Source organism: Rhinopithecus roxellana, chromosome 14 (genome assembly GCF_007565055.1).
Source record: "Rhinopithecus roxellana isolate Shanxi Qingling chromosome 14, ASM756505v1, whole genome shotgun sequence".
Lineage (NCBI taxonomy): Eukaryota > Metazoa > Chordata > Mammalia > Primates > Cercopithecidae > Rhinopithecus > Rhinopithecus roxellana.
In genome coordinates this window covers 61,056,735-61,083,228 of record NC_044562.1, presented here as the reverse complement: position 1 = coordinate 61,083,228, position 26,494 = coordinate 61,056,735, and the positions used below count along the sequence as shown (strand labels likewise).

The window sequence follows — 26,494 nt, the reverse complement described above, 5'->3', positions numbered from 1 at the left end:
TCAGGCACCCAGAGCAATGTCACCTGGATCTGCCCTCCCTCCCATGTCACCGGACTCACTGTCTTTTCCCTGCAATGAAACCTCCAACAGCTGCCACTGTCACTGCAAGTGGAGGGGCCCCCTTCCTCTTCCCACCTCCATACAGCTTCCAGGCTACATCCCTAAGAACCCAAAGCAATCTGGACACATCACTTGGTTGGAAATACACCAAAATGTTAACTGTCCCTAACACTGGGGGAAAAAATCACAGGTGACTTCAGTACAGCCTCCTCTCCTCTTCCATCACTACCCTCCTCCCATCCTTCCCCAGGTCCAGCCACACTGAAGTTCTCCCCATACCCCAAACACACCAGTAATTTTCCCGTCCGGTGCTCCTGCGGTGCCCTAAGCACGGGCTTTTAACCTTTACCTAATTCTCCGATTTGATTTACTTTTAAATCCACCTCTGGAGCATGGACTGTGAGCTTCAGAGAGCGCAAGTAAGTTCATTACTTTTTCCGCAACTAGGAGAGAGCTGCCATGCACCTGCCCCGATCCTAGAGGCTGTAGACCCACGAGAGAAGCGACAAGTCCTTGATCTCAGGGGGCAGACAGCGGGGAGAAGGATGGATGCCAGCACGAAGAACACGCGTGGAAAGACTAGAAACGCACACATCCACATCATATTCCCAGAGCCTGTGAAGCCGGTGCCCAGGAGGCTGCCCAAGGTCACAGGAGCCGGCGGTGGCGGGCGGATCAGAGCACATCTCGGCCTGACCCCAGAGCCTAGCTCTCACTCCAGCGAGGGACTTCCATCCCGACTCACCGACTCACCGCGGAATGGGGAGCGTCAGGCTGAAACATACCCTGTGCCCACCCCTCCATGCAAACACCTCAAGGCAACCCAAGCCCCTTAAAGCCTTCCTACCCCCCAGCTCTCCGGTGGGTAGGACCCCACTCAACTGGTGCCCACCGCCCTGCGGCGCGTCGCTCCGCGTTTACCCGCCCGCCAAACAGTCCCCGCGGAGTCCACCCTCCGGGGTTCCCGGTCCCTCAGGTCCCGCGTGCACGGCCCTGGGCATCCCCAGCGTCCCCGTGGTATCGGACCCCCATCGTCCCTGACACCTGGCGTCTCCGCCCCCCATCCCCGTCCCCCGCCCCGCCCCGCCGTCCCTGGTCCCCGCCGTCCCTGGCCCCTGCTGCGGATCTCCAGCTCTGGCTTCCCCCGGGTCCCCGCGGCCCCCGTCCCCCGCGTCCCCGCGTCCCCGCGTCCCCCCGTCCCCGGCCCAGCGCCCGCTGACGCCATGACGCCGCGGCGGAGGGAGGGGCTGGGGCCGGGGCCGGGCCGGCGCGGCGCGAGCGGCTGGAGCAACGGGCCCCGCGGCAGCTGCGGGCGACGCGGTCGATGGACATGGGCACCCAGGGATCGGGGCGCAAGCGGCTCCCCAATCGGGAACGGCTCACGGCGGAGGACGACGCGCTCAACCAGATCGCGCGGGAGGTAAGCGCGCCGGGCGGGTAGCCGGGGGGCGCGGGGCGGGCGCGGGGGCCGGGCGGCTGTCAGGGTCTCTCCGGCGTCCGTCTGTCCCGCTGCGCGTCTGTGCCACTGCGCGTCCGGCTCCAGGCGGGTGGGCCGGGCAGGCGCGCGCCGGGGCGCTGATCCCGGGGCGCTGCGCCCCAGCCCCGCTCTCGGCGGCCTGCGGACCCGGCACCCGTCCTCCAGCCCCCGGCCCAGCCCGCGACGCTGCGCGCCCTCCCCCACCCCGGCCCTCGTTGGCCGCTGCGCCCTCCGGAGAGGACCCGGGCGCCGCCAGCGCGCGAGGTGGCCCGGGCTGGCCGAGCTCCCCGCTTTGTTGTGCCACACGGGAGGAGGCAGGGGCTTAGGCCCGACCTGGAGGCAGTGGACGGTCTTCGGAGGCCACATGGCCCTGCCGAAATGGCCGAGTTGCTCAGGTGACCATTTGTCATCCATCCATCGATGTCACTCAAGGTGCAGCTCAGAGATGAACTTGGGGATCACAGTGAATTTTCTTTCAGGACTGAGCCTGCAAACGGGTCCAGGCACACTGAAAGGTCTTCATTAAAGTTTCCTGGGCAGAGTTTATTGTAACTAAGATCATGTTTGGTGATTAACTCTACCTGTGACTAATTGAAGGCACACTAGAAGTGGGTATTTGTACAAATGCTTTTTTTTCCCCCCTACCGCAAGGATTCTACCTTAAGGCTAAAGAATGTACATGACATCCAGAAAGCCGTACAGGGACAGAGAGCAGCAGCTTGGGAAAAGGGGAGCCAATAGGTTGCGGCCCCGGAGGGACAAAGGAAGCTTAATTTTTGACGGTGTTCCCTTTGTACCGTTTGAACTGTGTGCCAGGTGGGTGTATGAACGCAAAGAAAGTCTCTGCCTTGCAGCCCACCTCACAGGTTCTCTTCCGTGTTGGGTATGATGGCGAGCTTTTCCACATGTGATTCTTCCCACAGGAAACACCTCCAAGCCATTTGGACTGTGGTGTCTGGCTGTATCCGTCAGATATTCTGGGGGATCAACTCTGTAACCAATCCTTAGGTGTTTGTAGTTGTAAATACCTGGTTTTGCTCTTACGGACATGTGGCAGTCAATCAGTATTTGTTGAATATTGAGTGAATAAAGACTTCTGTTTCTCTCTGTATGATACAGAAAAGGGCTTTCCAGGCAAACCCTTATTCATTGCTGGAAGCCCACTGTGACCTCCAGGAGACCTTCCAGACTCTCGGCCCTCTCATAGCACACCAGGCCTAAGTCTCCCTGGCTCCATGGTCCTCCATGGCGTGCCCACACCTGGCATGGCAGTCAGAATACCTCATCATTATTTGTTCACCTGTAGAAGGTGACACCCAGACAGGAAATATCTTACTTTTGTATCCCAAGAGCTCAGCACAGAGCCAGGCACATACTAGGTGTTCATCAATGTCTGTTACATTAATTAATAAACAAAAGAAGTACAAGGCATTTAAAGGACCTTTGGCTAAATATAGACATTTGCTAAATATAGTAGCTTGAGTATAACTCCCTCCTGTGAAGACAGTCATTTATGTAGGCATTTGGCCACAGCGCCTAACAAGTGTTCCCTCCAAGGGCCAGAGGTGGCCAGTGATTCGCAAGTCTTGTCTTGATGTCAGTGGTTATGGGGCAAAAGAATGAGAAGAATGAAAGTTCCCAGAGTTTGCCTTTTATCCACTGGTGTTTTTGTTTGTTTGTTTGTTTGTTTTGTTTTGTTTTGTTTTTTGACACAGTCCCACTCTGTTGTCCAGGCTGGAGTACAGTGGTGTGATCTCGGCTCACTGCAACCTCCACCTCCTGGGCTCAAGAGATCCTCCTGCCTCAGCCTCACCAGTAGCTGGGATTACAGGCACGCACCACCACACCCGGCTAATTTTTGTGTTTTTAGTAGAGACGGGGTTTCACCATGTTAGCCGGGCTGGTCTCGAACTCCTGGCCTCAAGTGATCTGCCTGCCTTGGCCTCTCAAAGTGCTGGGATTACAGGCATGAGCCGCTGCGCCCAGTCTATCTTCTCTTTTTATAAAATAAATTGAAAAGAAAGGCAAGGGAACACTCCTTGGGTTGAGAGCCCCAGGTCCTGCCTCCCACCCAGGAAGATGCAGCTGGAGTTACAGAGATAGACTTGTGAGTCAGAGCTGGGCTTTGAAACGACATAGTTCTTTGCTAGCTGTGCCATCCTAGGAAGGTGAGTTACTCAATCTCCTCTGAGCCTCTGTTTTCTCATCTCTAAAATGGAGAAGAATAAAATCTCCCCTGGCTGTCAGGATTAAAGAGAGTAGCAACGTAAAGTATGTAACTAGGCGGAGGATAAATATGAGAGCTCCTTACACACCCCTCCCTGTAAAACCCAGCCGTAGATGCAGCTGTTACGAGTGCTGAGTAGCACAGATTGACAGGGCTGGAAGGAGCAGGTGTGACATCTTATGTTTTAGTACAAATTAAATTCTATTTCCCAACTGTGAAAATGAAAATCACTATTCAAATGGCAAATATCTATTCCTTGAATTCATCGGGGTTCTTATAGAAATCAAAAAAATTGTCTTAGGTTCAGTGCTTTCTTATTCACTTATTGACTCAACAGATACAAGTCATAGTATCCAAATTCCTGTCCTGGGGAGACTGGAGAGTCAGGGAGGAACCCGACAAGGACCTGCCTGCCCTCCAGGAGTTGGGCCAGAAAGGGGTTGACACCTGTAGATCAATAATACTAACAGAAGACAGGAAGAGATCTGATATAAAAAGGGTGTAGACAATGCTCTGAAGGTTTGGACAGAGAGAATTATAGCAGGCCAGTGGTGTCAGAAGTGGCTTCCTGGAGGAAGTGGCATTTTGAGTTTTTGAAGGCTGTATCTACCAGTCAAGATGCTTTGGCTGCTGCGACGGAAACCCTGACTGGACAGGCATTGACAAGGGGAAGCATACTGGCTGGAGCACAGCAAGCCCGGAGGCAGTGTAGGATTCCCCGCCAGCCTCACCAGTGGCTCGAGCCTCTTTTTCCCACAGTACCTGCACAGCTGGTTGGGCTGGGCCATCCTCTGTGGGTGGCCTCATCCTCAGGCTGACTTGCTTCATGAAGGCCACTGGCCTTGGCTTTCCCGGGCTGCTGCTGTGGAGCCCACACACCATCTTTTCTGGTGGCTCTCTCCAGAAAGGTGGGTGGGTCTACCCTGTGACCTGTCAGGCTCATCCTAGGACTGGGGAGAGCTGGTCTCCCTGAAATACTTAGGAAGGTGTGGGGGCCTGAAAGGAAACTGGGGAGCCTTCAAGAAAGTGGTAAGGAGTGAGCTGGCACTTGGGTCTGGCACCCAAGAACATGCCTTCTAGAGAGTAAGTGGAATATTCTGGGCCGAGGTCATTGGGAAGCCTGAGTTACCTTGCAGGGATGTGGGTCCCAGTTCCGCTGGAGCGAGGGTAAGAGCTAGGCTTCACTGCGCAGGGCTTTGCACTCTTCTGGGTAGAAGCAGGACTCACGGTGAGGGCAGCCTTTGGAGAGTGCATTTCTGCATCTGCAGCTGATGTCCTGCTTCCATGTTATGGTTTAAACTCTAGGCAAGTGTATAGTAAAGACAGTTATTAGCAAATGCTGTATTATCATAAGTCGATTATTCCTCACTCTCTTGTTGCGGTGGAATTCAGGCGGGATGTTGTCAGGAAAAAGGTTCAGTACGCACTTGGAGAAGCTCATTAGCACCAAAGGCATGAGCTGCGCCTCCCACATCTGGGGAGGGGTGTTTCCAACCCAGATAGATTTTCCTCTCCTACCGCGTTTCACATTCAGCTGGTGCATTTTGGTAGCATCCCAAACTTTTCATTCAGCACTCTGCAGCTGAGTAAAGTGATACTGGTCTCGCCATGCAATTCAGAGTATTGCTCTCAAATGAAGAGTGCTTTTCCCAACAGGAACAGTCATTTGCACAGGCTGCATTAGGAACTCACCGTGGGGCCTTGTGACAGTGCGGTGAGCTTATTATGTCCTTGTGGTAGGTACCCCTTCCTCACCCAGCAGGACGGGGCCCCTCTCGCCCATAACTGTTTCTGCAGCCTCCTCTCCGAGCTGGCCGCTCTGTGGCCTGTGGCCTTGGGCCCTGATCCATGACAGGGGCACTGCTGCCCCACCTGGCTCCCTTCACCAGCCCCAGGTTGACTTGTGGGCCTGCAGGTGCTGGCTGTTCAGGCCTCGCAGCCGCCATCTTTCACTCAAGCCGTGGCCACACAGGAGTCCAGTTGTGGAGAAGGGGTCACACTGCCCCCAAGGCAGCCTGCAGCCATCAAGTAACCATTTTGTGAGGACACAAAATGTGCCCCAGCCTTGCTTCAAGGTGCAACCAACTGTGCGGTGCGTTTCCTGCTCCGGAACTCTCTGCGGGCCAGACTGAGGCTGACTCCTGCCGAGGCCACCTCCCCGCCCAGCCCTTCACTGACTGGCCTGCCTCCCTCATGCCCCTGCTAGGACGGGGCTCACATCCAGTCCTGCCATGGGCTCTGCTTCTGGAACCCAATGTAAAGCCGTGCCCCTCGTTTCGGATAGTTCATAAATATTGGGTCTTTTAATCTTAAGTCCCCCTTTCATTCCTCTTTTCTCCCTGTCCTTCCCAAATAGCCCTCCTCTATCAGCCTGGGTGGAGGGAGCCTGTCTCTCTTCTCCTCAAGGCTGTTGGAGAACCAGGCTGGGGGTGGGGTGCATGTATTCTTTTCCAGAACAGCCGAGAAATGGGGTTCAGTGAGAAAACTTCGCTCCACCTCCCTCCAGCACTACCCTGACCTGGCCCTTGTGGGGTGGAGAGTCCAGGACTGAGGCCGGCTGCCAAGATGCAAATCTGGGTCCCCAATGCAGTCCCCTGCCCTCAGGTGAGGTGACCCTGGGGCCGGCATTCACCTGCACGCAACCAAGATGTCAGACTTGTCCCTACAGCCTATTTCACTTGATTTGAAAGTGAATTTCCTGACTTTTTTTCTCTATGAATTTGCTTTTCTGAGGCTGGCCAGCAGATTTCACACCAACTGGATGCTGCTGGACATTGGTTTGCCATTGGGGTCGGGCCCTGCCCCTTTGTTCCACAGGAGTTGGGAGAGGTGAGGGGCGTTCAGTGCCCGGCAGGACATAGGACTGTCCAGCCTGAACAACATCATGCCTCCATGTGTAACCCAGCCGCAGTGGAGTCCCTGAGGGCCGTTCTGCAGCTAATTCTCCTAAGCCAAACACCCATCTTGGCAGATCGTCTGCAAGGTTTTAGGAATGTGACAAGACCGGCGTTCCAGACAGATTTTTACCGACGGTCTGAGCTGTTGGAGGGTGCAAACACTGCGCCTGTGACCTTGGGCTGTTTGTGCGATTCCCAAAAGATGCTTCTGGGTTTCTGAGTCCGCAGAAAACTCAGCTGTGGACAAGTCTGCTGGTCCCCGATGGCCCTGGGCCCCACCCCACAGCTATTTTTGTCAGAGGGCCAGCTGTCTCCCTTCTTCCTTTTCTGGGTGACTCTTGAGCCACTCGTTGGCCTGGTACTCAGGGTTGGGATGTGTGTGTGGAGGACATGAGAGGCGGTGTGGATAAGGAAAATTCAGGACCTGGCTTCTAGCCCTGCCCGTCCTCAGTGAGTGTGAGACAGGAAAGGAGAGAGGGGCGAACGGAGGTTGCTTCTACGGCCCAAGGTGTACCAGGTACTCTAGAAGCTCTACTCCCATAGTTTGTTTATATCCTGTGAAAAGAGTTCAGAGTCTCTGTGTCTGACAGAGAGAAAAAAGACTCAGAGACAGCATGGCTGTCATGTTATGACAGCCAATGGCTGAGGCCACCTGTTAATTAGGGGCTGCTAGTTCATGGCCCAGGCTGCTTCCTGGATCAGCCCCTCGGCTCCCTCCAAGACCCCATTCAGGCCATGTCCTGCAGGCAAGCCACCTTCTTCCTATCCCTGGCACATGTTGTCCCCCACTGACCTCTGAACCACCAGGGGTGACATTTCAGAAGAGAGAGTCCCATGTCTGTCTCTGCCTTACTGTGTCTCTCATCTTCTTTTTCCATCCTTTCATCTTTAAAAAATTTAATTTTTTTTCATCAGAGTAATATATGTTTTTACCCTGACCCCATACCGTCAGGCTGTTCCCCACACAGCAGGCTGGGCAGTCCTTTTAAAATATGTCAGATCATGTCACTTCTCTGATAAAAAAACTTTCCAAGGGTGTCTTGTATCACTCCGTAAAAGCCAAGTCCTTAAACAACCTACAAGACCCTAAATGATCTGGTAATGATCTCCTTGTTTATAAATAACATGCATATGTGTTACACATTAGTTTATCAATTGTAGATGCTATCAACTGGCTCGTGCATTGAAGGACAGGACTTGGTGTGCATGGGCCCAGTTCAGGCAGGCTCCCTACTTTCCTTCTCTGCATCACACTATAGTTCATTATGTGTGAATGAATATTCATTCACTGACAGGACAGACTGCTTAAGAGTATGGGTGCTAGAATCAGATTTCCTGGGTTCAAATCCCCATTCTGTCCCTTATACCATGACTTAGGGCAAGTTACTTATCAACTTTGTGCCTCAGTTCCCCCATAGGTAAGATGGGAAAGTTTTAGGAGTATACTTCACCCAGGGCAGTTATGAGGGTAAATGAGATCTTTCACAAAAATACCTCAGAACAATGTCTGTCACAGAGTAAATGCTCAGTAAATGCTGGTAATGATGATGATGTTGCCGGCTATGTAAATAATGTCAATTGCAGAGCCAAGCAGTATACTATAATCTTTCTTTCCTCATACAACTTTCTGTTTCTTCTGGAGTTGATGATTTATTTTCTTTTTCATTGCTCATCTGCCTACCTATCTAGCTTATCTATCTATATATCTTCATATCTCCACAAAGTTTTCAACAGAACACATCAAAATGCTATGTTCTATATGATTAAACAAATCAGATAATCTATCAATTCCATTTTATTATCCCATAGAAATCTACCCACTGGAGACCTCCATCCTCTAGATCCAGTCTGGTCTGGGTGTTCTCCTGGCGGTTTCCTACACCTGCTATTCCCTCTGCCACCATTCTGAGAATGTCTTTTACCCCCTTTTTATTGTTGTTAGGTCCCTGTTTTCTGGATTCCATATTATCTTCCTTCTTGGATTGCTATCTTATTTTTCTGGAACACATCCTTCAGTAGCTTTCGGAGTAAGAATGCCTCTTCTAAGTATTCACATGTCTGAAAATGTCTTTATTCTACTTTCATACTTGATTGATACTTTGGTTGTGTATGGAGTTCTAGGTTAAAAATAATTTTCCAAAGAATGATGAAGAACTCTGTGTCTTCTTTGGCATAATTTCCAGTAAGTATTGTTAATTGGAAAAATTAATATACAGAAAATAAAAATGGTATGCTGTTCCTTGTGTGAGAAAGCCTGCAATTTTCCTGCATTTGCATAAAAATCACTGGCAGAACACAATGAAAGGACTGTGGGGATGCAGGTGGAAGCAGGTTGTCAAGTGCTACTCTTCATGCTCTTGATATTTGAACCATGTGACTGTATTACCTAGTCAATAAAATAAACTAATAAATATCAAAAAAGTGAAATTAGGAGTCGGGCATATGGCTCACACCTGTAATTCCAGCAACTCAGGAGGCTAAGGTGAAAAAATAGCTTGGGACCAAGAGTTCTAGTCCAGCTTAGGTAACAAAGTAGGACCCTTCCTCTAAAAATAAATTTTTTAAATTTAGCTGGGCATGGTGGTGCATGCCTGTAGTCCCGGCTATTTGGGAATCTGAGGCAGGAGCACCACTTAAGCCTAGGAGTTCAAGACCAGCCTGGGCAACATAGTGAGACACCCATCTCCACAAAAAAAAAGAAAAGAAAAAGTGACTGGCTGCAGTGGCTCACGCCTGTAATCCCAACGTTTTGGGAGGCCAGCGAGTAGATCACTTGAGCTCAGGAGTTTGAGACCATCTGGACAACATGGTGAAATCCCTTTTCTACTAAAAATACAAAAATTAGCCGAGGATTGGTGGCCTGTGCCTATGGTCCCAGCTAGTTGGGAGGCTAAGGTGGGAGGATCATTTGAGCCCAGGGGACAGAGGTTGCAGTGAGCTGAGGTCACACCCCTGCACTCCAGCCTGGGTTGACAGAGCAAGACTCTGTCTCAAATAAAAATAAATGAATAAATAAAATTTAAAAGAAAAAGTTTGGAAACGTTTAGGATTTTCTCTTTATTCTCAGAATTCTCGATTTTTCCCCCACTTATTGAGCATTCATTGGGTTCATTCAATCTGGAACCTTTATCCTAAAATTCTGGGAAATTTTCTTGAATTTTTTTCCTATCCCCATCAAGTTATTTTTCATTCTTCTTCTTTTTTTTTTTTTTTTTTTTTGTCTTTTGATAATACTTCATGGAAGATTCTTCAACTTTACCTTCCACTCCTTCTACTAAGTTTACCTGTTTTATAGTTAATTTCTAAGTTTTTTTATTGTTCCTTATTTCTCCTTTATAACATCCTTTCTTGACTCACTAATGCAGTACCTTTTCTTACTACTCTAAGAATATTTAGCAAATTCACTTAATTTGGAGGTTTTCCTGAAAATTTTTTTGTTCCCTGCATCTTGGTCTGTTTCTTCCTGTTTCTTCTTCTCCTTTGTGTGTTTTGGTCTCTGTCATCTTGGAGCCTTTCCCAGATGTGTGGTGATCCTCAGCTACCCTTTCATATTTTAGAGGGAGGCACTAAACATCATGACTACAATTTGAGCAAAGGCCAGGAAGGGAGATGTCACAAAGTATGAACAGGAAGCCACACAGGGTGGTTGAAGTGTTGGTACCAGACAGTGGTTCCTCAGGCAGGGGCATGCAGCTCTGATTTGAACCCAGTTTCCTGCCTTTGAGGCTGGTGCCCTTGACCACCATGTCAGTGTTGGGAGGAAACATTATTTAATGTTAACAAGTCAGACTTCTCTAATTTGGTGCCTACAAATGGAGTTTTGTTTTTGATTAAGGGACTAGTAAGGCTGGAAAAGAAAGTTGAAAATTAATCTGAGACATACGCCAGGGAAGAAGAGCTAACCTCTAGTGTCTACACAGCCCAAACAAGGGAACCCATCATTACGGTATTCTTTTACTGAGAGTGAAATAAAATGTCAAATTAGGTGAGCAAATAAAGATAGTGAAAAAAAAATGAGATTTTCATAGCTTCAGGCATCAAGAATTGGGCCAGGCATGGTGGCTCACGCCTGTAATCCCAGCACTTTGGGAGGCCGAGGTGGGTGGATCACCTGAGGTCAGAAGTTCAAGACCAGCCTGACCAATATGGTGAAACCTCATCTCTACTAAAAATACAGAAATTAGCCAGGTGTGGTGGCATGCACCTGTAGTCTCAGCTACTCAGGAGCCTGAGGCAGGAGAATTGCTTGAACCAGAGAGGGAGAGGTTGCAGTGAGCCAAGATCGCACCACTGCACTCCAGCCTGGGCAACAGAGCGAGACTCCATCTCAAAAAAAAGAAAAGAAAAGAAAAGAAAAGAAAAGAAAAGAAAAGAAAGAGAAAGAAAGAAAGAAAGAAAGAAAGAAAGAAAGAAAGAAAGAAAGAAAGAAAGAAAGAAAGAAAGAAAGAAAGAAAGAAAAGGAAAAAAAGAAAAGGAATAATTCATTTATTTGCTTGGAAAGTTCTCTAAGATCTGAGATATACTTTCCATAAAACAAATAAAATACCTGGAGAGTTGAGGTAGGCAGAATGTGATATGGCCTTGGCAGCGGGTAAACCCTTGGATCAGCAAGTCTCTGAGAGCCAGATCTGTTCAGTGCCTCCACTGGCATATTATATTACAAACTCTCCACCCACTCTTGGCTTGGGGAGTGAATGAAAAATCACATAGTGGTCATGATCATATTTAAACATAAAGAAATCAGGAGATCTAAATTTGTTCGTGTATTTTTAACCATCATGTAGGTTTTTATCAATTTTGCCATCATTGTCCTTGATTTCTTTCATTTTTATTTTTCACTTTCTTTGATGATATTCCTTAGGCATCTGGGAAGATGTGGGGTTTTCCAGGTTGACACTTATGGAGGTGTGGCTTCCATGCTGACCGAACAGCTAGCATGGCTCTACCCTGTATTCCCTAAGACAGCAGCCCTCAACCTTTTTGGCACCAGGGACCAGTTTTGTGGAAGACAACTTTCCCACAGACCAGGGTGTGGGGATGGTTTGGGGATGATTCAAGCACATTACATTTATTGTGCACTTTGTTTCTATTATTATTACACTGTAACATGTAATGAAATAATTATACAATTCACCATAATGTCGAATTAGTGGGAGCCCAGAGTTTATTTTCCTGCAATTACACGGTCCCATTTGGGGGTAATGGAAGACAGTGACAGATCATCAGGCATTAGATTCTCCTAAGGAGCACACAACCTAGATCCCTCACATGCGCAGTTCACAGTAGGGTTTGCGCTCTTATGAGAATCTAATGCTGCCAGTCATCTGACAAGAGGTGGAGCTCAGGTGGGAATGTGAGTGATAGGGAGTGGCTGCAAATACAGATGAAGCTTTGCTCACTCACCCGCCTGCCGCTCACCTCCTGCTATGCATCCCAGTTCCTAACAGGCCACGGACTGGTACCAGTCTATGCCCTGGGGGTAGGGGAACTCTGCCCTAAGATACTGCTTTAAATTACCCCCAGCGTATTTTTAAATCACCCAGAGCTGTGCTGTCTATAGGACCCTGTGCTCTGTATCTGTGCAGTGCACTGTGGTAACCACTAGTCCTCTGTAGTTACTGAGCACTTGAAATGCGTTCAGTGCAGTTGAGGATCTGCATGTCAAATTAACTTCATTGCAATGCATTTAAATGTAAAAAGCTACAGAAGTCTTGGGGCTGCCATGTGGGCCAGTGCAGTTCCAGAGCAATTCCCTTGTGGAAATACATTGTAATAGAGGTACGTTCTGCAATGTGGGATATTTATTGGCTACTTACACATGGGGCTGCATACCACTCATGACCAGTGCAGGTGGACCGGACTGACTGATGGACTGATCTATTGTAGGTTGGAACCTTTGTGGGGCTGTGGTCTCCAGGACCTGTGGGTCAGCCTTTTTAAGTTGTGTGACCGTAGGCAAGTGAATGCAAGCCCAGTCTTTTTTTTTTTTTTTTATCTGAGGAAGAGGAATGCTGTCGTGTGGGGCGGTCATGGTAATGAACTACAGCCCACACGCTGCAGGGCGTGCTGCCTGGCGCCTGGTAGGTGGCAACTAAATGGTGGTGGTCTTTTGCTACCTTCAGGTGGCTGTGGTTAGCTCTAGAAGGAGGCAGTCGTGCTTCTTGACTGGTTGGGACGTGCCCCAGGGCTGAGATAGGGGTTGGGTGGAGCATGTGCGAAAAATACAGGAAAGATGATCTCCCATGCCTAAGAGGGACACAGACAGCCCTTGGGACTGATTAAATGAACTCAGAATAAAAGCACAAATGGCTGTCACCGTAAATATGTGTGTCTTTAGTGTCAGCATCCCTGGGGACTTCTTATAAGTTTGAAGCATGTTACCATTCTTGGCATTGAGATAGTCTGTCACTTTTATTTCTTGGTCTTGAATTCAAGAATCGACAGTAAGATGCCATCAGATTTTTCAAGCCACTTCACCATCAAGCAACCTAGCCTTGGAGCCCAGGTCCTTGGTTGGCTTCCCGGAAATAATGGGCCACTTCACCCCAGCCTTGTTCTGCACTGTTTATCTTTGGGCTTATCTGACCTCTTAGAACCTACTAAATTACCCGCCTATTTTTAACCAATGCCTAGAGCCAGCTCCAGAGGAATTGCCACATGAGTTGAGATGAGGTGATGGCCACATGGTCTTCCAACTCTTCATTTCAGTATCTGAAGTTTTTTCTTTGTTTTGTCTTGTGTTAGGGTTTCTCAATCTGGGCACTACTGACATTTAGGGCTGGGTAATTCTCTCTCCTGGGAGGTGCTGTCCTATGCATTATAGGATTTTAAACAGCATCCCGGGCTTCTGCCCAGTAGGTGCCAGTAGCTCCCTGCTCCCCAGCTGTGACCACCAAACATGCTTCCAGACATTGTCAAAGGGCCCATGGGGAAGAAGATGCCCAAATGAGGATCTCCATTTCAGGTTTCCCCTGCCACCCTGCTGGGTTTGTACCTTGAGCTCTAACCACTCCCCTCAGCTAGAGAACCCTGGGTCTGGCAGTGGCTACAACCGTTTGCCCTCCTGCAAGGAGGGTAGAAAGCCCTAGCTGACCACACCACATTCTTGGCGTTTCCTCCATTTAAACCTCTTGGAAGTTAGTACAGAGGGGGCCACATACCCTGGAAGCTGAGATGGAGTCATTTTAGAAGTCAGCTGCAGGCTCAGGGAATGGAGACATGAGGTTCCAATGTGATTACACTTTGCCATGCTTTAGAATTGTGCTTGAGCTGATGGCGGGGCTGGGGACAGTCTATAACAAGATACCATAGACTGGGGGCTTTAGCATGGAAGTTGATCTCTCCCCGTTCTGGAGGCAGGAAGTCCAAGACCTAAGTGCCGACACATTCAGCACACACCTCTTGTCTGCATCTTCAGATTACTCAAAATCCAGGTGTGGCTGCAGGAGAAGGGACGGGGAAGACCCCCAGCTTTAGTCTCACCTATGGGGGTGGGGCTGGAGACCCATTCATCCTTCACCCCCCAGGACCACCCCCCAGATGAGAAGGGGGACTGGATGTTGGACAACAGAAAGGTCAGTGACTGCCACATTTCCACAGGATTAAAACTGTCCCCATATCTCCTGTAAAAGCACATTGCTGAACTTCTTAAAATAGATGACCAGATCATTGTCTTGTTTGGAACCCCTGCTGCATCAGCCCTGGGTCTCTGCAGCTCTCTGCATGACACTCTCCTCACCACCTCCCAACTGATCTCCAGAAAGTACTATGTGGCCCCCGCCCCTCCACTCCTGTTCACAGCAAGAGAACCCCAAGAACCTGCAGTGTCTATCCAAAGACTGCCCCTCTTCCAACCCATGGGCTCTCTTTTCCCTTGGCCAAAAAGCCTGCTGGGATGAGACAGGAAGGGATCATTAACCATGTGAATGTTCCAGCATATTCACCTCTGTGGTTTCTACCTCTTGCTTCCTTTTTTATGTACAATTTGCAAAGGAAAGCACACACATACACTGTCCCTCTCACTGATTGAAAATTCAGCTTTAATATTCCATTTGGTTTAATCAATAATATTCTTTTTAAAAATGATATTCCTCCCAGCACTTTGGGAGGCTGAGGCAGGATCGCTTGAACCTAGGAGTTTGAGAACAGACTGGACAACATAACAAGAACCCTTCTCTATTAAAAAAAAACAAGCCGGGTGCAGTGGCTCACACCTGTAATCCCAGCACTTTGGGAGACCGAGGCAACCGGATCACCTGAGGTCAGAAGTTCAAGACCAGCCTGGCCAACATGGTGAAACCCCATCTCTACTAAAAATACAAAAATTAGCCAGACATGTTGGCTGGTGCCTTGGGAGGCTGAGGCAGGAGAATCGCTTGAACCCAGGAGGTGGAGGTTGCAGTGAGCTGAGATCGTGCTATTGCACTCCAGCCTGGGCAACAGAGTGAGACTCCATCTCAGAAAAGAAGAAACATCGTGTTCCTTTTGGTTTAAGGCTTAATCAATCTTTTCTCCTTGGATTTCTGTTTTTGTGATTGGTGTTAAAATTTCAATCTATCTTTCTTTCCTAAATATCTTTTCCAATTTTTCCCTATATAGAACACAATAGTTAATAAATTATATTGAATATATGTGTGGTGGGAGGATTGCCTCGCAGATCAACAGGTTGCACTCTGTATTACCAATAGCTTGTTTTTTCAAGTAAGATTTTAAAAAATGTGTTAAAGTATACCAGGTTAAAGTAACATATAACATGCACAATATATTGTACAGTTTTGTGTCCTGCTTTTAAATTGTTTAAGTTATTTCAGATAAGGATACTCCTGATCCTTGGGAGGACTGCCTGGGCGGCGCCTTAGATGGCTGTGTGCTTCCTTTCTTGGGCCCTTGCAGGGTTCGGGTTTCTCTTGGTGTGAAGTTTTCCTCCTAACTCCCATGACTAGAGACACTTCACACACTCGTGAGAGAATCTTTGGGGGACCCAGGGAGAGTGCAGTGTAGAGGGTCAGCCTTGGGTGCTGTGGCTGGGAGACCTCCTCAGACAGGCGGCAAGCATCTCTGAGTCTCAGTGTTTCCACCTGGCAAGGAAAGGCGACACTGGGTGGCTGTGAGGAGCGTATGAGGCAATGCAGACATGAGGCCTTAGGATGGACCTTCAGGGATCATGCTGGCTAAGGACCGTGTGTGTGCAGTTGCCCCATCTGCCACCTGTGCTCAAAGACTTTCAGACTCAGAGGTTGAGGTCTGGCTTCTGCCCCCAGCTTCACTCCAGGTTCTAGGCTCCATGCCAGGTTCCAGGCTCCAGGCCTCAGGTTCCCAGTCCCAGGTTCTAGGCTGAGAGTTTTGGTTCCAGGTTCCAGACTAGGGTTTCAGGTTCCAGGTTCCAGGCTAAGGGTTTCAAGTTCCGAGTTCCAGGTTCCAGGCTAAGGGTTTCAGGTTCCGGGTTCCAAGCTAAGGGTTTCAGGTTCTGGGTTGCAGGCTCCAGGCTCCAGGCTTCAGGTTCCAGGTTCTAGGTTAAGGGCTCCCAGTTCCAGGTTTCAGGCTCTAGGATAAGTCCTCCCAGTTCTAGGTTTCAGGCTCCAGGCTTCAGGTTCTAGGTTCCATGTTTCAAGTTCTAGGCTAAGGGTTTTGGTTCCAGGTTCCAGGCTCCAGGCTTCCAGTTCCAGGTTCCAGGCTAAGGTTTTCAGGTTCCAGGTTTAAGGTTCCAGGTTTAAGGTTCCAGGCTAAGGGTTTCAGGTTCCAGGCCCCAGGTTTAGGCTAAGGGTTCCCAGTTCCTGGTTCTAGGCTCCAGGCTTCAGGTTCTGAACTCTAGGTCTTCAATCCTAGGCTCCAGGTTGCAGGATCTGGACTCGTACACCAGCTCCAGGCTACCTGGAGAAGGGAGGAAAGGTTGCAGGGCCAAGTCCACCCTCGTTTTACCACCTCCTCTATAAGGTGGGATAAATCTGCCTGCTAACCTCACAGAGTTCACATGAGGTCCCAATGAGAAAACATTTGAGATGATGCACATAACGCCTAAAGGGCTTTGCAGCTGTGAGATGGTGGTGATATTATTGTCAGAAAAGTTTAAAATAAATTCTTAAACATTCAGATGTTTCAGGCTAGTTTGTAACTGCTTCTGAACATGGAGCCGTGTGCTCACGGGCCAGAGGGCCACCGCGCACTCGCTACACCTCTTTTGGCAATGCTGTTGCTTTCTTCTGCAATTGGAGGAGATCTACACCACCCAGAATTTGCTAGAAATGCTGGGTCTTGAGCCCCACCTGTGCTACTGACTCAGAACCTCTAGGGGTGGAGCCAGCCATCTGGGCTTCTGACACACCCCTGGACGATTTGGGCGCACCCTCACCTTCAGAAGTTCTGCCTTTGGTAGATGGATGCCATTGGTGTATCTGGCTATAAAGATGGGAGAATGCATTTACTCTGATGTTCCTGATTAGCAGAGGGTGGCTTTTTCCTGCTCAGATGGCTGAGGAGTGAATAACTTCGGTCATAACTGTTAGCATTGCTGTGACCTTCCCGCTAGGCGAAGCTGCTATTTGAGGATCTGCTCCCTCTCAGAGGGCTCCTTCCCTTCTCCCAGAGGAGACTCTGGCCAGGGCCCCCAGCTCTGTGGGTCTACACTTGGCACACAGCAGACCCTGGATCACTAGGGTTTAGTGGCAGAAAGTGAGTGAATGAATAAAGGAACAGATGGATGAATGAATGAATGAATGAGTGAGTGAATAAATGAACTTAGCCTGACTTCCTATAACATTTGGAAATTCTGATTCTTTTCAAACTAGAAAAAGATTTGAAAGGGCTTGTCAGAAGTCACATGTAAGTGAAGGTTTAGGGGAAGCAGGGTTTAATTTGGCCGGGTGTGGATTCTCAGAAATGTCGTTTGGATCCCCTCACTCTGGCCAGGGTGGTTTGCGACCTTACTCCTCTTTCATGTAATAAGATACGGAGGGGAAAATTAAAGCAAGAAACCAAATCCTTTTCCTGTTTACTCCTACAGTTGTTCCCTCTTTCCAGTTCCTTGTTTTTATGGTTTTTCCGCCCTTGTGTTTCTCCTCTGGCTTTTGTTGCAATGTATGCACTTGGAAAAAATCTTCTGAATGATCCTAGCAGTGGGGCTTTGGCCTCACTGGGCGTCGTGTGCGCAATCGGGTTGCATTGCACACTGCCGGCGCGATGAGCTCGCACTCCCTAAAAAGGCCATCACTGTGTCCAGGAAAACTCTGCTAGGTTGATGGCACGCGCCCAGGGGCTGAAGTCACTTGGACCAAGGTTTGTAGAACATGCTCCGTGTGGCTTCCCCGTTGGGGCAGGGGGATTGGGCCAGAGGAATTTAGGTGTATTAATACACCCTGCCAGGTGCAATAAATAGCCACCTTTGCCTGACCTTAACCTCAACTAAGCGCCGTGCTTCTCAGGAGTCCTGGACACCCCGGGAGTAACTGAAAACCTCTGGAGGAGAGTTATGCTGGTGTTCATGGGTTAAAGGCAGGTGGCGGGCTGGAGAATTCAGATGGAAATAAAAGTGAGTCAATGTTGGAGATGTGTTTTGTGAAACCGGAAAGCTTAGTTAGAATGGTCTTTAAGAGAATACGTAACCTGTTCTCAGCAACTTTTTTTTAACTGACAACAGGATTTTCCCAGTTTTCCCACTAATGTCTCTTTTCTGTTCTAGGATCCATCTGGGATCCACATTACGTTTTGTCATCAGTTCACCTTGGACTCCTCCAATCCGTGACAGTTTCTCAGTATTTACTTGTCTTCCCCACCTGGTGCTTTTGAAGAGTAGCTGTTAGGTATCTTGTAGAATTTGGATTCGTCTAATTAGACTGAGGTCTTAGATTTGGGGGAAGAATCGCAAAGAGGTGAAGCGCCCTTTCCCTCACATCCTACAGGGACACATGGCACCAATGTGGCTTCTTACTGGGGATGCTGACCTGGATCACCAGGCTGAGGTGGTGTCTGTGGGTTTCTCCTCTATAAAGTCACTGCTTCTCCCTCTCCCTGCTCTGGAAGCAAGTCACTAAGTCCAGCCCACATCCAGGGAAGTGGACCCAGGCTGCCCATCCTGGCAGGAGGAGGATCAAAGGATTAGCGTTCCTAAGGTTAGAACCATCACCATCAATGGTAAATTTGGAGAGAGATACTCAGAGGCTATGCAGATATCCTGTGTCACCCTGAAGTATTCATCCGTGGATAGGTCATTCTTCTTTTAGTGTGAATATCAAAAGCAGGTTATTCAGTGCAACCAGTGGACTTGAGAGCAGGGACTGGGAAGCCCTGGAGTGGTTGTGGCTCAGCCTCATGCTCCTGGCTGTGTTCCTTCCCTCCTCGCTGCCAAGATGCTGCTGCGCCCTGGTCTCACAAACACCTTTGAGTGTTCTGCTCACTGCTGGGGATGTGGACTCTGACACCTTCCTACCCCTCACCGTTCCCCTCTCCTCCAGCTTGCCACTGCCAAAGCCAGCAGCGACAAAGGAGGTGCCGGGGTAGCTGCTCCTGCAGGAGCTCTCTCTGTGCTCTGGACCCTGACATGGATGAAAACAAGATATACTTGGGAGATAATTCGTTAACTTTGTCTTCTTTTGGGAGGTGGGGTGGCTAAATACTAGATCATTACTTGAATGAAGGTTTTATGATGGGTGGAAAGAATAACGACTTTCTTCATCCTAACTCAATGTCACTCTTCATGATGTACTCAGTTACTCCCTTTTAGAAATTATCTTAAACAAGGGTGAGCAATGGAATGTGAGACAGATCAAAGAAATGCAGAGCAGACTATGAAAGATGAAACATCTGGATTGCAGAGAAGGGTGACCTTTCCCTCGAAAATATCAACACTAAATGTTTACAAAGCCTTGTCCACTGGGTTCTAGGGAGCACTGCAAATGGACCGGTCCCTAAGCTCTGGCCTGCTTCTCCACTCCTGTGAGACAGTTAGCTTTTTTCTTTTCCTTAGCTCTGTTCCTCGCCATGGGGACTCTGGATAACAAGAGACAACAACAGAGCCCATAGTAGCGGCAGTGAAGGAGTTAATATGCAGCATGTGTCTGAGCCCTTTTCATTTTTCTGTTTTTAAAATTGTTAACGTATTTATTTAAAACATAAACTAAATATTCTGATTAGTTTACAGGGACAATTATTGTCATCAGGGAAGATGGAAATTTACTAGCTATTTTCCTCCTTTCATTTTTTTAAATATATATTATATATTTTTTCTTCAACTTCTATTTTAAGTTCAGGTGTACACATGCAGGATGTGCAGGTTTGTTGCATAGGTAAATGTGTGCCATGGAGGTTTGCTGCACAGATCATCCTATCACCTGGGTGTTAAGCCCAGCATCCATTAGCTGTTCTTCCTGATGCTTCCCTCCCTACCCCACCCTCCGGCAAGCCCTGATGTGTGTGAGAACATGCGGTGTTTCGCTTTCCCATTCTGCATTAGTTTGCTGAGGATAACGGAAGCCCTTTTCTTAACTCGTTAAATGGTTAAATGTTTGCCCCCACAAGCCCCCATTCGTATTTTGAAGCCCTAACCCCCCGTGTGGCTGTATTTGGAGATGGGGTCTCTAAGAAAGTAATTAAGGTTAAATGAGGCCATAAGGGTGGGGCCCTGATGCAATAGAATTATTGTCCTTGTAGGAAGAGACAGCAGAGAGCTCACTCTGCCTCGGCATGCACACAAAGTGTGGCCGTGTGTGCACACAGCGAGGTGGCCATCTGCAAGCCAGGAGCTTGCTGGCACTTTGATCTGGAATGTCCCAGTCTCCAAAGCTCTGAGAAGATACATTTCTGTTGTTTAAGCCACCCAGTCTGTGGTGTTTTGTTACAGCAGCCTGAGCAGACTGAGACAGGCAGATACTATTATTCCCATATGAAAATTGAAGAGACTGAATCATGGAAAGGGGTCACTTGCCATATTGTTCTGTTGAGTTTTCCTTCTAATAGTTTTGCTTTCTACATTTACTGTAATGTTCGGTTCATAAAGGCTCCTGACCATGATGGTTTGTTGTAAACTTCCCCACTTAACAGCATCCTCTGCTTCCCTTTTCTTCATTTGGCATTTTTCACTTTGAATTCTCTTTTCTCCAATGTTAGCATCTGAAACCATTTGTGTCAGGCAGGATAGGCCAAGTCTGATGCTGTTACAAACATTCTAAAGACCCAGAGGCCTACAGTGACCACGGCTTCTCTCTTGGGCACACTGGAGGCCATCGGGGCTGTGCAGGGCCTCTGCTCACTGTCGTCTCAGTCCCTGCCCAGTGGGACATGGCTCTCACAGCTTCTGCTGTCAGCACAGACTCATTCACTGGCTCTTAACACTTCTGCCCAGAAGTGACACATCATTTCTGGGCTCAGATGGTGGGAAGGTGCCAGGTGGGCTCCTCTAGCCAATGTGAGGGCCTTTGTGCAAAGCAGAAAAGGGGAAAAAGAGCCCAGCCACTGGTGCAGGACTGGGAGAGGAGGGGGTGTCCCTTCCCTCAGATGGGTGTCCCCCCACCCCCTGCAGCAGGGTGGAGGGAGCAGGAGCGGGGTCTCACCCTGTCGCCCTGTGGCTGGGCACTCGCTGCAGGCAGGGTGGAGGGAGCAGGGGCAGGGTTGCGCCCTGTCGCCCTGTGGCTGGCCACTCACTACACGCTGGGTTTTGCGGTCTTTATATCTTCATGGCATTTCCATGAGAGGTGGGGGCTGCTGCCAAGACAGCATTTCAAACCGTTCTTGAAGCAGGAACCACATCTGCATGTGAATTTTTCCAGAATCTGGGGGAAGAACTTACTCATTTCTTTGATATTCTGAACCATCAGTACAACTTCCAACAGTAGTGGCCTCCGAACCGGAAACAGAGGCAGCGTATGAGTCCACGGGTCTTTTTGCTTGGATTTGGTTGGTTTTGCTTTGCTTTCTTTACTTGGGTTCTGACACTCCACTCACGTGTTTCCACGTTCAAGTGCCATTTGAATGACTTTAGTGCTTCTCAGCCAGCTGTGGACCCAGGCAGCCCTGAGCCCTCGCCCTTCCCCTAGCAGGCAACTCAGCACCTGTGTTCTAAGGACGCAGGAGTCTAGAAATAGCTGCGACTCAGAGCGTGTTTTCCTGACAGCTGCTGATTCTCTCCCGACACCCTAATGCTGCTCTTTCCCTAATTTAGGGATTGTTCTTTGCTGAAATTACGTGGCACACATCAAAAGTGTTTTACAAGTATCTGGGATGTTCATTGTAATCTGGTATAACAAGATGCCTCACGGCCAGGCGCCGTTGGCTCCTGCTTATAATCCCAGCGCTTTGGGAGGTCAAGGTGGGAGGATCCCGTGAGGCCAGGAGTTTGAGACCAGCTTGGTCAACGTAGTGAGACCCCCATCTCTACAAGATAAAACAAAAAAGATACCGCAGTTCACGCAGTTCAGGTATTTGTTTTGTGAACTTGGGGGAGTTACATAAACTCAACTTTTCTTTGTCTCTCTTGCCTGTGATGAGCAACTGAAACCATCTTCCCAGAAACTATCCCCACCCACCCCCAGCCCAGCCCAAGCAGCCCAGACCCAGGAAGGAGGCCAGAGCCTGCGTGACTGTGTGGCAAGGATCCCCCTCAAAGCAGGCGGTGATGACAAGGCTCCTCAGGGGAAGGAAAAATGACTGATTACCCCACCTCACTTTCTCAAGTTCCTGAAAGACTCCCATCTTTTCAGGAAGTTTTCCTTCTGCTTCCTTTCTGGGGTGATATTGCAATGCATGTATCAGTCCCATTGTTCTCGCTGCCTTGAAGGAGTTCCGGAAACAGGCATGGCTGGCATGAGAAGAGGCGTCCTTGTCACCATCCTTCATTGCCTCCCATCTGTGGTCAGCACGGAGGCTGCCCTGGGTCTTGGCCAGCCCCTGGAACTAGAGGAGGTGCTGGACCATGGTTTGGAAGCTCCTGTGGTGCCAGCCTCAGAGCCCCCTTAGCTGTGACCTGGCTGGGTCAAAGCCTGGCCCCAGAGCAGCCCCTCCCTGCCCTCCTACAACTGTGCCCAGCTAAGAACACTGTAGGCCAGGCGCAGTGGCTCACGCCTGTAATCCCAGCACTTTGGGAGGCCAGGGCAGGCGGATCACTTGAGGTCAGGAGTTAGAGACCAACCTGGCAAACATGGTGAAACCCCATCTCTACTAAAAATACAAAAAATTAGCCGGGCGTGGTGGTGGGTACCTGTAATCCCAGCTACTCAGGAGACTGAGGCAAGAGAATTGCTTGAGCCCAGGAGGTGGAAGTTGCAGTGAGCCAAGGTTGTGCTATCACACTCCAGCCTGGGCAACAAAGCGAGATTCTGTCTCAAAAAAAAGAACTCTGTGGTGTGAGAGGCAATTGTGGGTCAGCCTGAGTGCATACCCGGTAAAACTTTCACAGGTGTTTTGTTTTTCTGAGAAAAAGGTGAGTTTTCCCGGTTGTTGTCCATGCAGACTGTGAAGGATATTCACATGTCACATTTCTCACCTGAGTCCTCGGCCCATCGCCTCCTCTCTCCCTGCCGCAGTTCGCAAGCTCCATGGGGGCCAGTGTTGCTCAGGCCTCACCAGCCCTTGGTTGTGCCACTCGGGCTGAGTTCATTTACCGACTCTTTTATGTATTCACTTTTCCTCTGATTCAACAAAGAAATCTTTGATTACCCCCGGCATGTCCTAATACACCGCAGCCTTCAAAAGAGATGAGTCCTCATCTCAAAGGTTATTCTTTTAAGTCTCCATCCATCCACTGGGCAGATTTTTACTTAGCACATTCTCTGTGCTGGGGACTTGCCTGGGCACTGGGGACACTGTAGTGCACAAACCAAAGTCCCTACCCTCTGTAACCCTGAAGACAAACTGCTGAACAGACAGCTCTGTAACATGCCAAGTGTTGGAAAGGGCTCCAGAGGAAATGGGTTGGAGAGAGGAGCAAGGAGGGCAAGTGAAGAGGTTGCTGTTGTCTGTGGAGTGCCAGAGGAGGGCTCCTGGGCAAGGCAATGTTCATGGCCGTGGGACAGACAGCAGGTGCAACAGTGGAGAATGATGAATGATGCCAGCCTGACCTGTCTGACTCTCAGCATGGGGGCTGTTGTGGCTGAGCAGAGAGATCCAAAGGAAGAGTGGGGAGAAATGAGGGAGGGGAGACAGCTGGGGGCGAGACTCCCTGGCGCTGTCTAGGCAGCTGTAAGACTTGAATTTTCACCCTAGCAAGAGGGGTGGCTATTGGACAGCTCTGACAGAAACCTGGCTGCTCTGGCCTGTGTTAAGAGGATTCTTCCTCACACTGTGTGGAGGATAGCCCTGGACGGCCGGGCAGGTTACAGAAGCCCTGGGAGCACCCTTCACACTGATTCCTGTGTGAATGACCATCACAGCCTGGGCGGGGCTGGTTGTAGGAGCAGCAGACCAGCAGGGGCAAGAGCAGAAGCCAGAGACCAGGCTGGACGTTGGCACAGTGACCATAGGAGAGAAGAACGTTGCCAGACCAGAGTGGAGCCGTGGGCTGCAGGGGTAGAGAGAAGTACTTGCATTCTGCATGCCTTCTGCAAGTAGAGTCTGTGGGGTTTGCTGATGGATTGAATATGGGATGGGAGAGAGAGATCAAAGATGGTCCCGGGGTTTTCCCCTGCATGACCAGAGTGGATGTCGAGGTTTGACCTGTGCCAGTGTGGGAAGCTGGGTAAATGTCAGGTTCTGGGGGGAAACCTGGTTGCCTCTGCTGAGCACTCTGACCTCTGTCCTCCACATCCTCCTTGAAATGCATATCGGGTCACTCTGGGGCATGGGTTTCTGATTAGGGGAGTTCAGTAGCTCATTCACAGCCCCTAAGGTATAGACTAAAATTAATTTATGCAACATGTATCATACTCTTTAAGTTGGAGGTTTTAAAAATGAATTTTAATTTAAAAATTGTCAAACATACCCCAAATTAGAGAGACTAGTACCAAGAACACCAATACATCTGTCACCCAGATTCAACAAGATTTTACCATATTGCTTCACCTGGCTGTCTCTTTCTTTTTCTGGGTGTCTGTGCTCATAGTATTTTAAAGCACATTCCAGGTGCAGGGTCACTTCGCTCTTCAGTGTGCGCATCTAAAGCAACACTATTTTCTCACACAACCACAATGCTTTCACATCTAATCAAATTAACTTGAATTCCTTAGTATCATCTAATACCTAAAACATAATAAACTTTTTTCCAATTATGTCAAAAAGTGTCATATTACAATTGGTTGCTTTGAATCAGGATCTACCGAGTCCACACATTATGTCTGGGTGTTCTGCCTCCTACACCTCCTTCCATCTGGGAAGCTGCCTCCCTGCCATGTTGCTATGGAAACCAAGGCACTGGATCAGTAGAGCATCCTACAGTCTGGCTGCTTGCTTCCTTCCAGTGTCATTTCACTTGTTCCTCTCTCCTCTGTACTTCCTGTGAGTGAAAATTAGCTCTAGGACAGTGCTGTTGGAAATGTAATATGAGCCACATATGTAATTTTAAATTTTATATTAGCCACATTTTAAAAAAATGAAATGGGTAAAATCATTTTCAGTAATATATTTTATGTAACTTGATATATCAAAAGAGTATTTCAGCATGTAATCAATATAAAAAATTGTTAATGAGAGATGTTATATTCTTTTTATTGCATTAAGCCTTTGGAATCTGGCATGTACTCTGCACAGGTAGCGTCTCAGCTTTAGTTCACAGGCTCAGGTGCTGCCTGTGGCTGCATTGGGCTGTGCAGCTCCAGCGGCTCCACCAGATTCTGGTGTACCTTTTGCTCCTAGGTGGTGCTGTGTGCTTCCTGTTGCATGGCACTGGGAGGCCCTCTGGTCGTCCCATGTTTAGTGAAAAGTAGGTGCAGGTGGTGATGGTGGATCTTTCCATCATAAACTTGTCCATCAGGAAAGCACTGGCGCCCCCATTCTCTGGATGGAGAAGACTGAAGAGAAGTTAGGGAATTAAGAGTCCCAACTTGGCACAGCACATTTCAAGTTCCTATTTGACATGCACAGGGAGAAGTAAACCAGGCAGTTGGATCTGAGTCTGGAATTCAAGATCTGAGTTGGAGATATAAATTCAGGAGTTGTCAGTGTGTCAATGATGTGAACATGGCTGGATGAGATCACCAAGGGAACCAGAGCCAGTGCTGAGAGGTCACTGAGATGCAGAACCAGCAAAAAGAGTTGGACATTGTCCCAGAGGCCAAGTGAGATGAGAAGTACCCAGTGGATGTAAAGGTTACAGCAGCCTTGATGAGAGCTGTTTCAGTGGAGTAATGGGGTTAGCGCCTGGTTGGAAAGGTTCAAGAGAGGAGATTCCTCAAAAAAGTGAAATAGAATTACCATATAATTTGTCAGTTATACTTCTGAGTGTTTACCCAAAAGACCTGAAAGTGGTGTCTCAAAGAGATACTTGTACAGCAGTGTTCATAGCAGCACATACACTAACAACAAACTATCCAAAAAAGAAATCAAGAAAACAATCTTGTCTGGGCACAGTGGCCACACTGTGGGATCGCACCTGTAATCCCAGCATTTGGGGAAGCCAAGGAAACAGGACTGCCTGAGCTCAGGAGATTGAGAATGCAGTGAGCTGTGATCATGCCACTGCACTCCAGCCTGGGCTACAGAGTGAGACCCTGTTATGTGGTTTTGCCCTGTGTCCCCACCCAAATCTCATGTTGAATTATGATCTTAGTATTGGGAGAGGAGCCTGATGGGAGGTAGTTGGATCATGGGGGCAGATTTCTCCCTTTCTGCTCTCATGATAGTGAGTTCTCCCAAGATCTGGTTGTTTAAAAAGTGTGTAGCACTTCCCCCTTCACTCTCTCCCTCCTGCCACCATGT

At 48.9% G+C, this 26,494-nt stretch overlaps 1 protein-coding gene across 17 annotated transcripts in view; it reads left to right on the top strand.

The window, feature by feature from the left end:
• Positions 1-1,334: 1,334 nt before the first annotated feature.
• The window catches only part of LRRFIP1 (LRR binding FLII interacting protein 1), a 167,322-nt gene continuing 142,162 nt past the window's right edge, over positions 1,335-26,494 (top strand). For 6 of the 17 annotated variants that reach the window (XM_030917037.1, XM_030917035.1, XM_030917040.1 and 3 more), the window contains exon 1: positions 1,351-1,480. In XM_030917037.1, coding sequence (XP_030772897.1) covers positions 1,385-1,480 — 96 coding nt within the window. In that variant the 5' untranslated portion in view covers positions 1,351-1,384. Of the gene's footprint in view, positions 1,481-26,494 lie in introns of all 17 variants that reach the window. The other 11 variants (XM_030917047.1, XM_030917043.1, XM_030917041.1 and 8 more) reach the window with 7 other exon arrangements.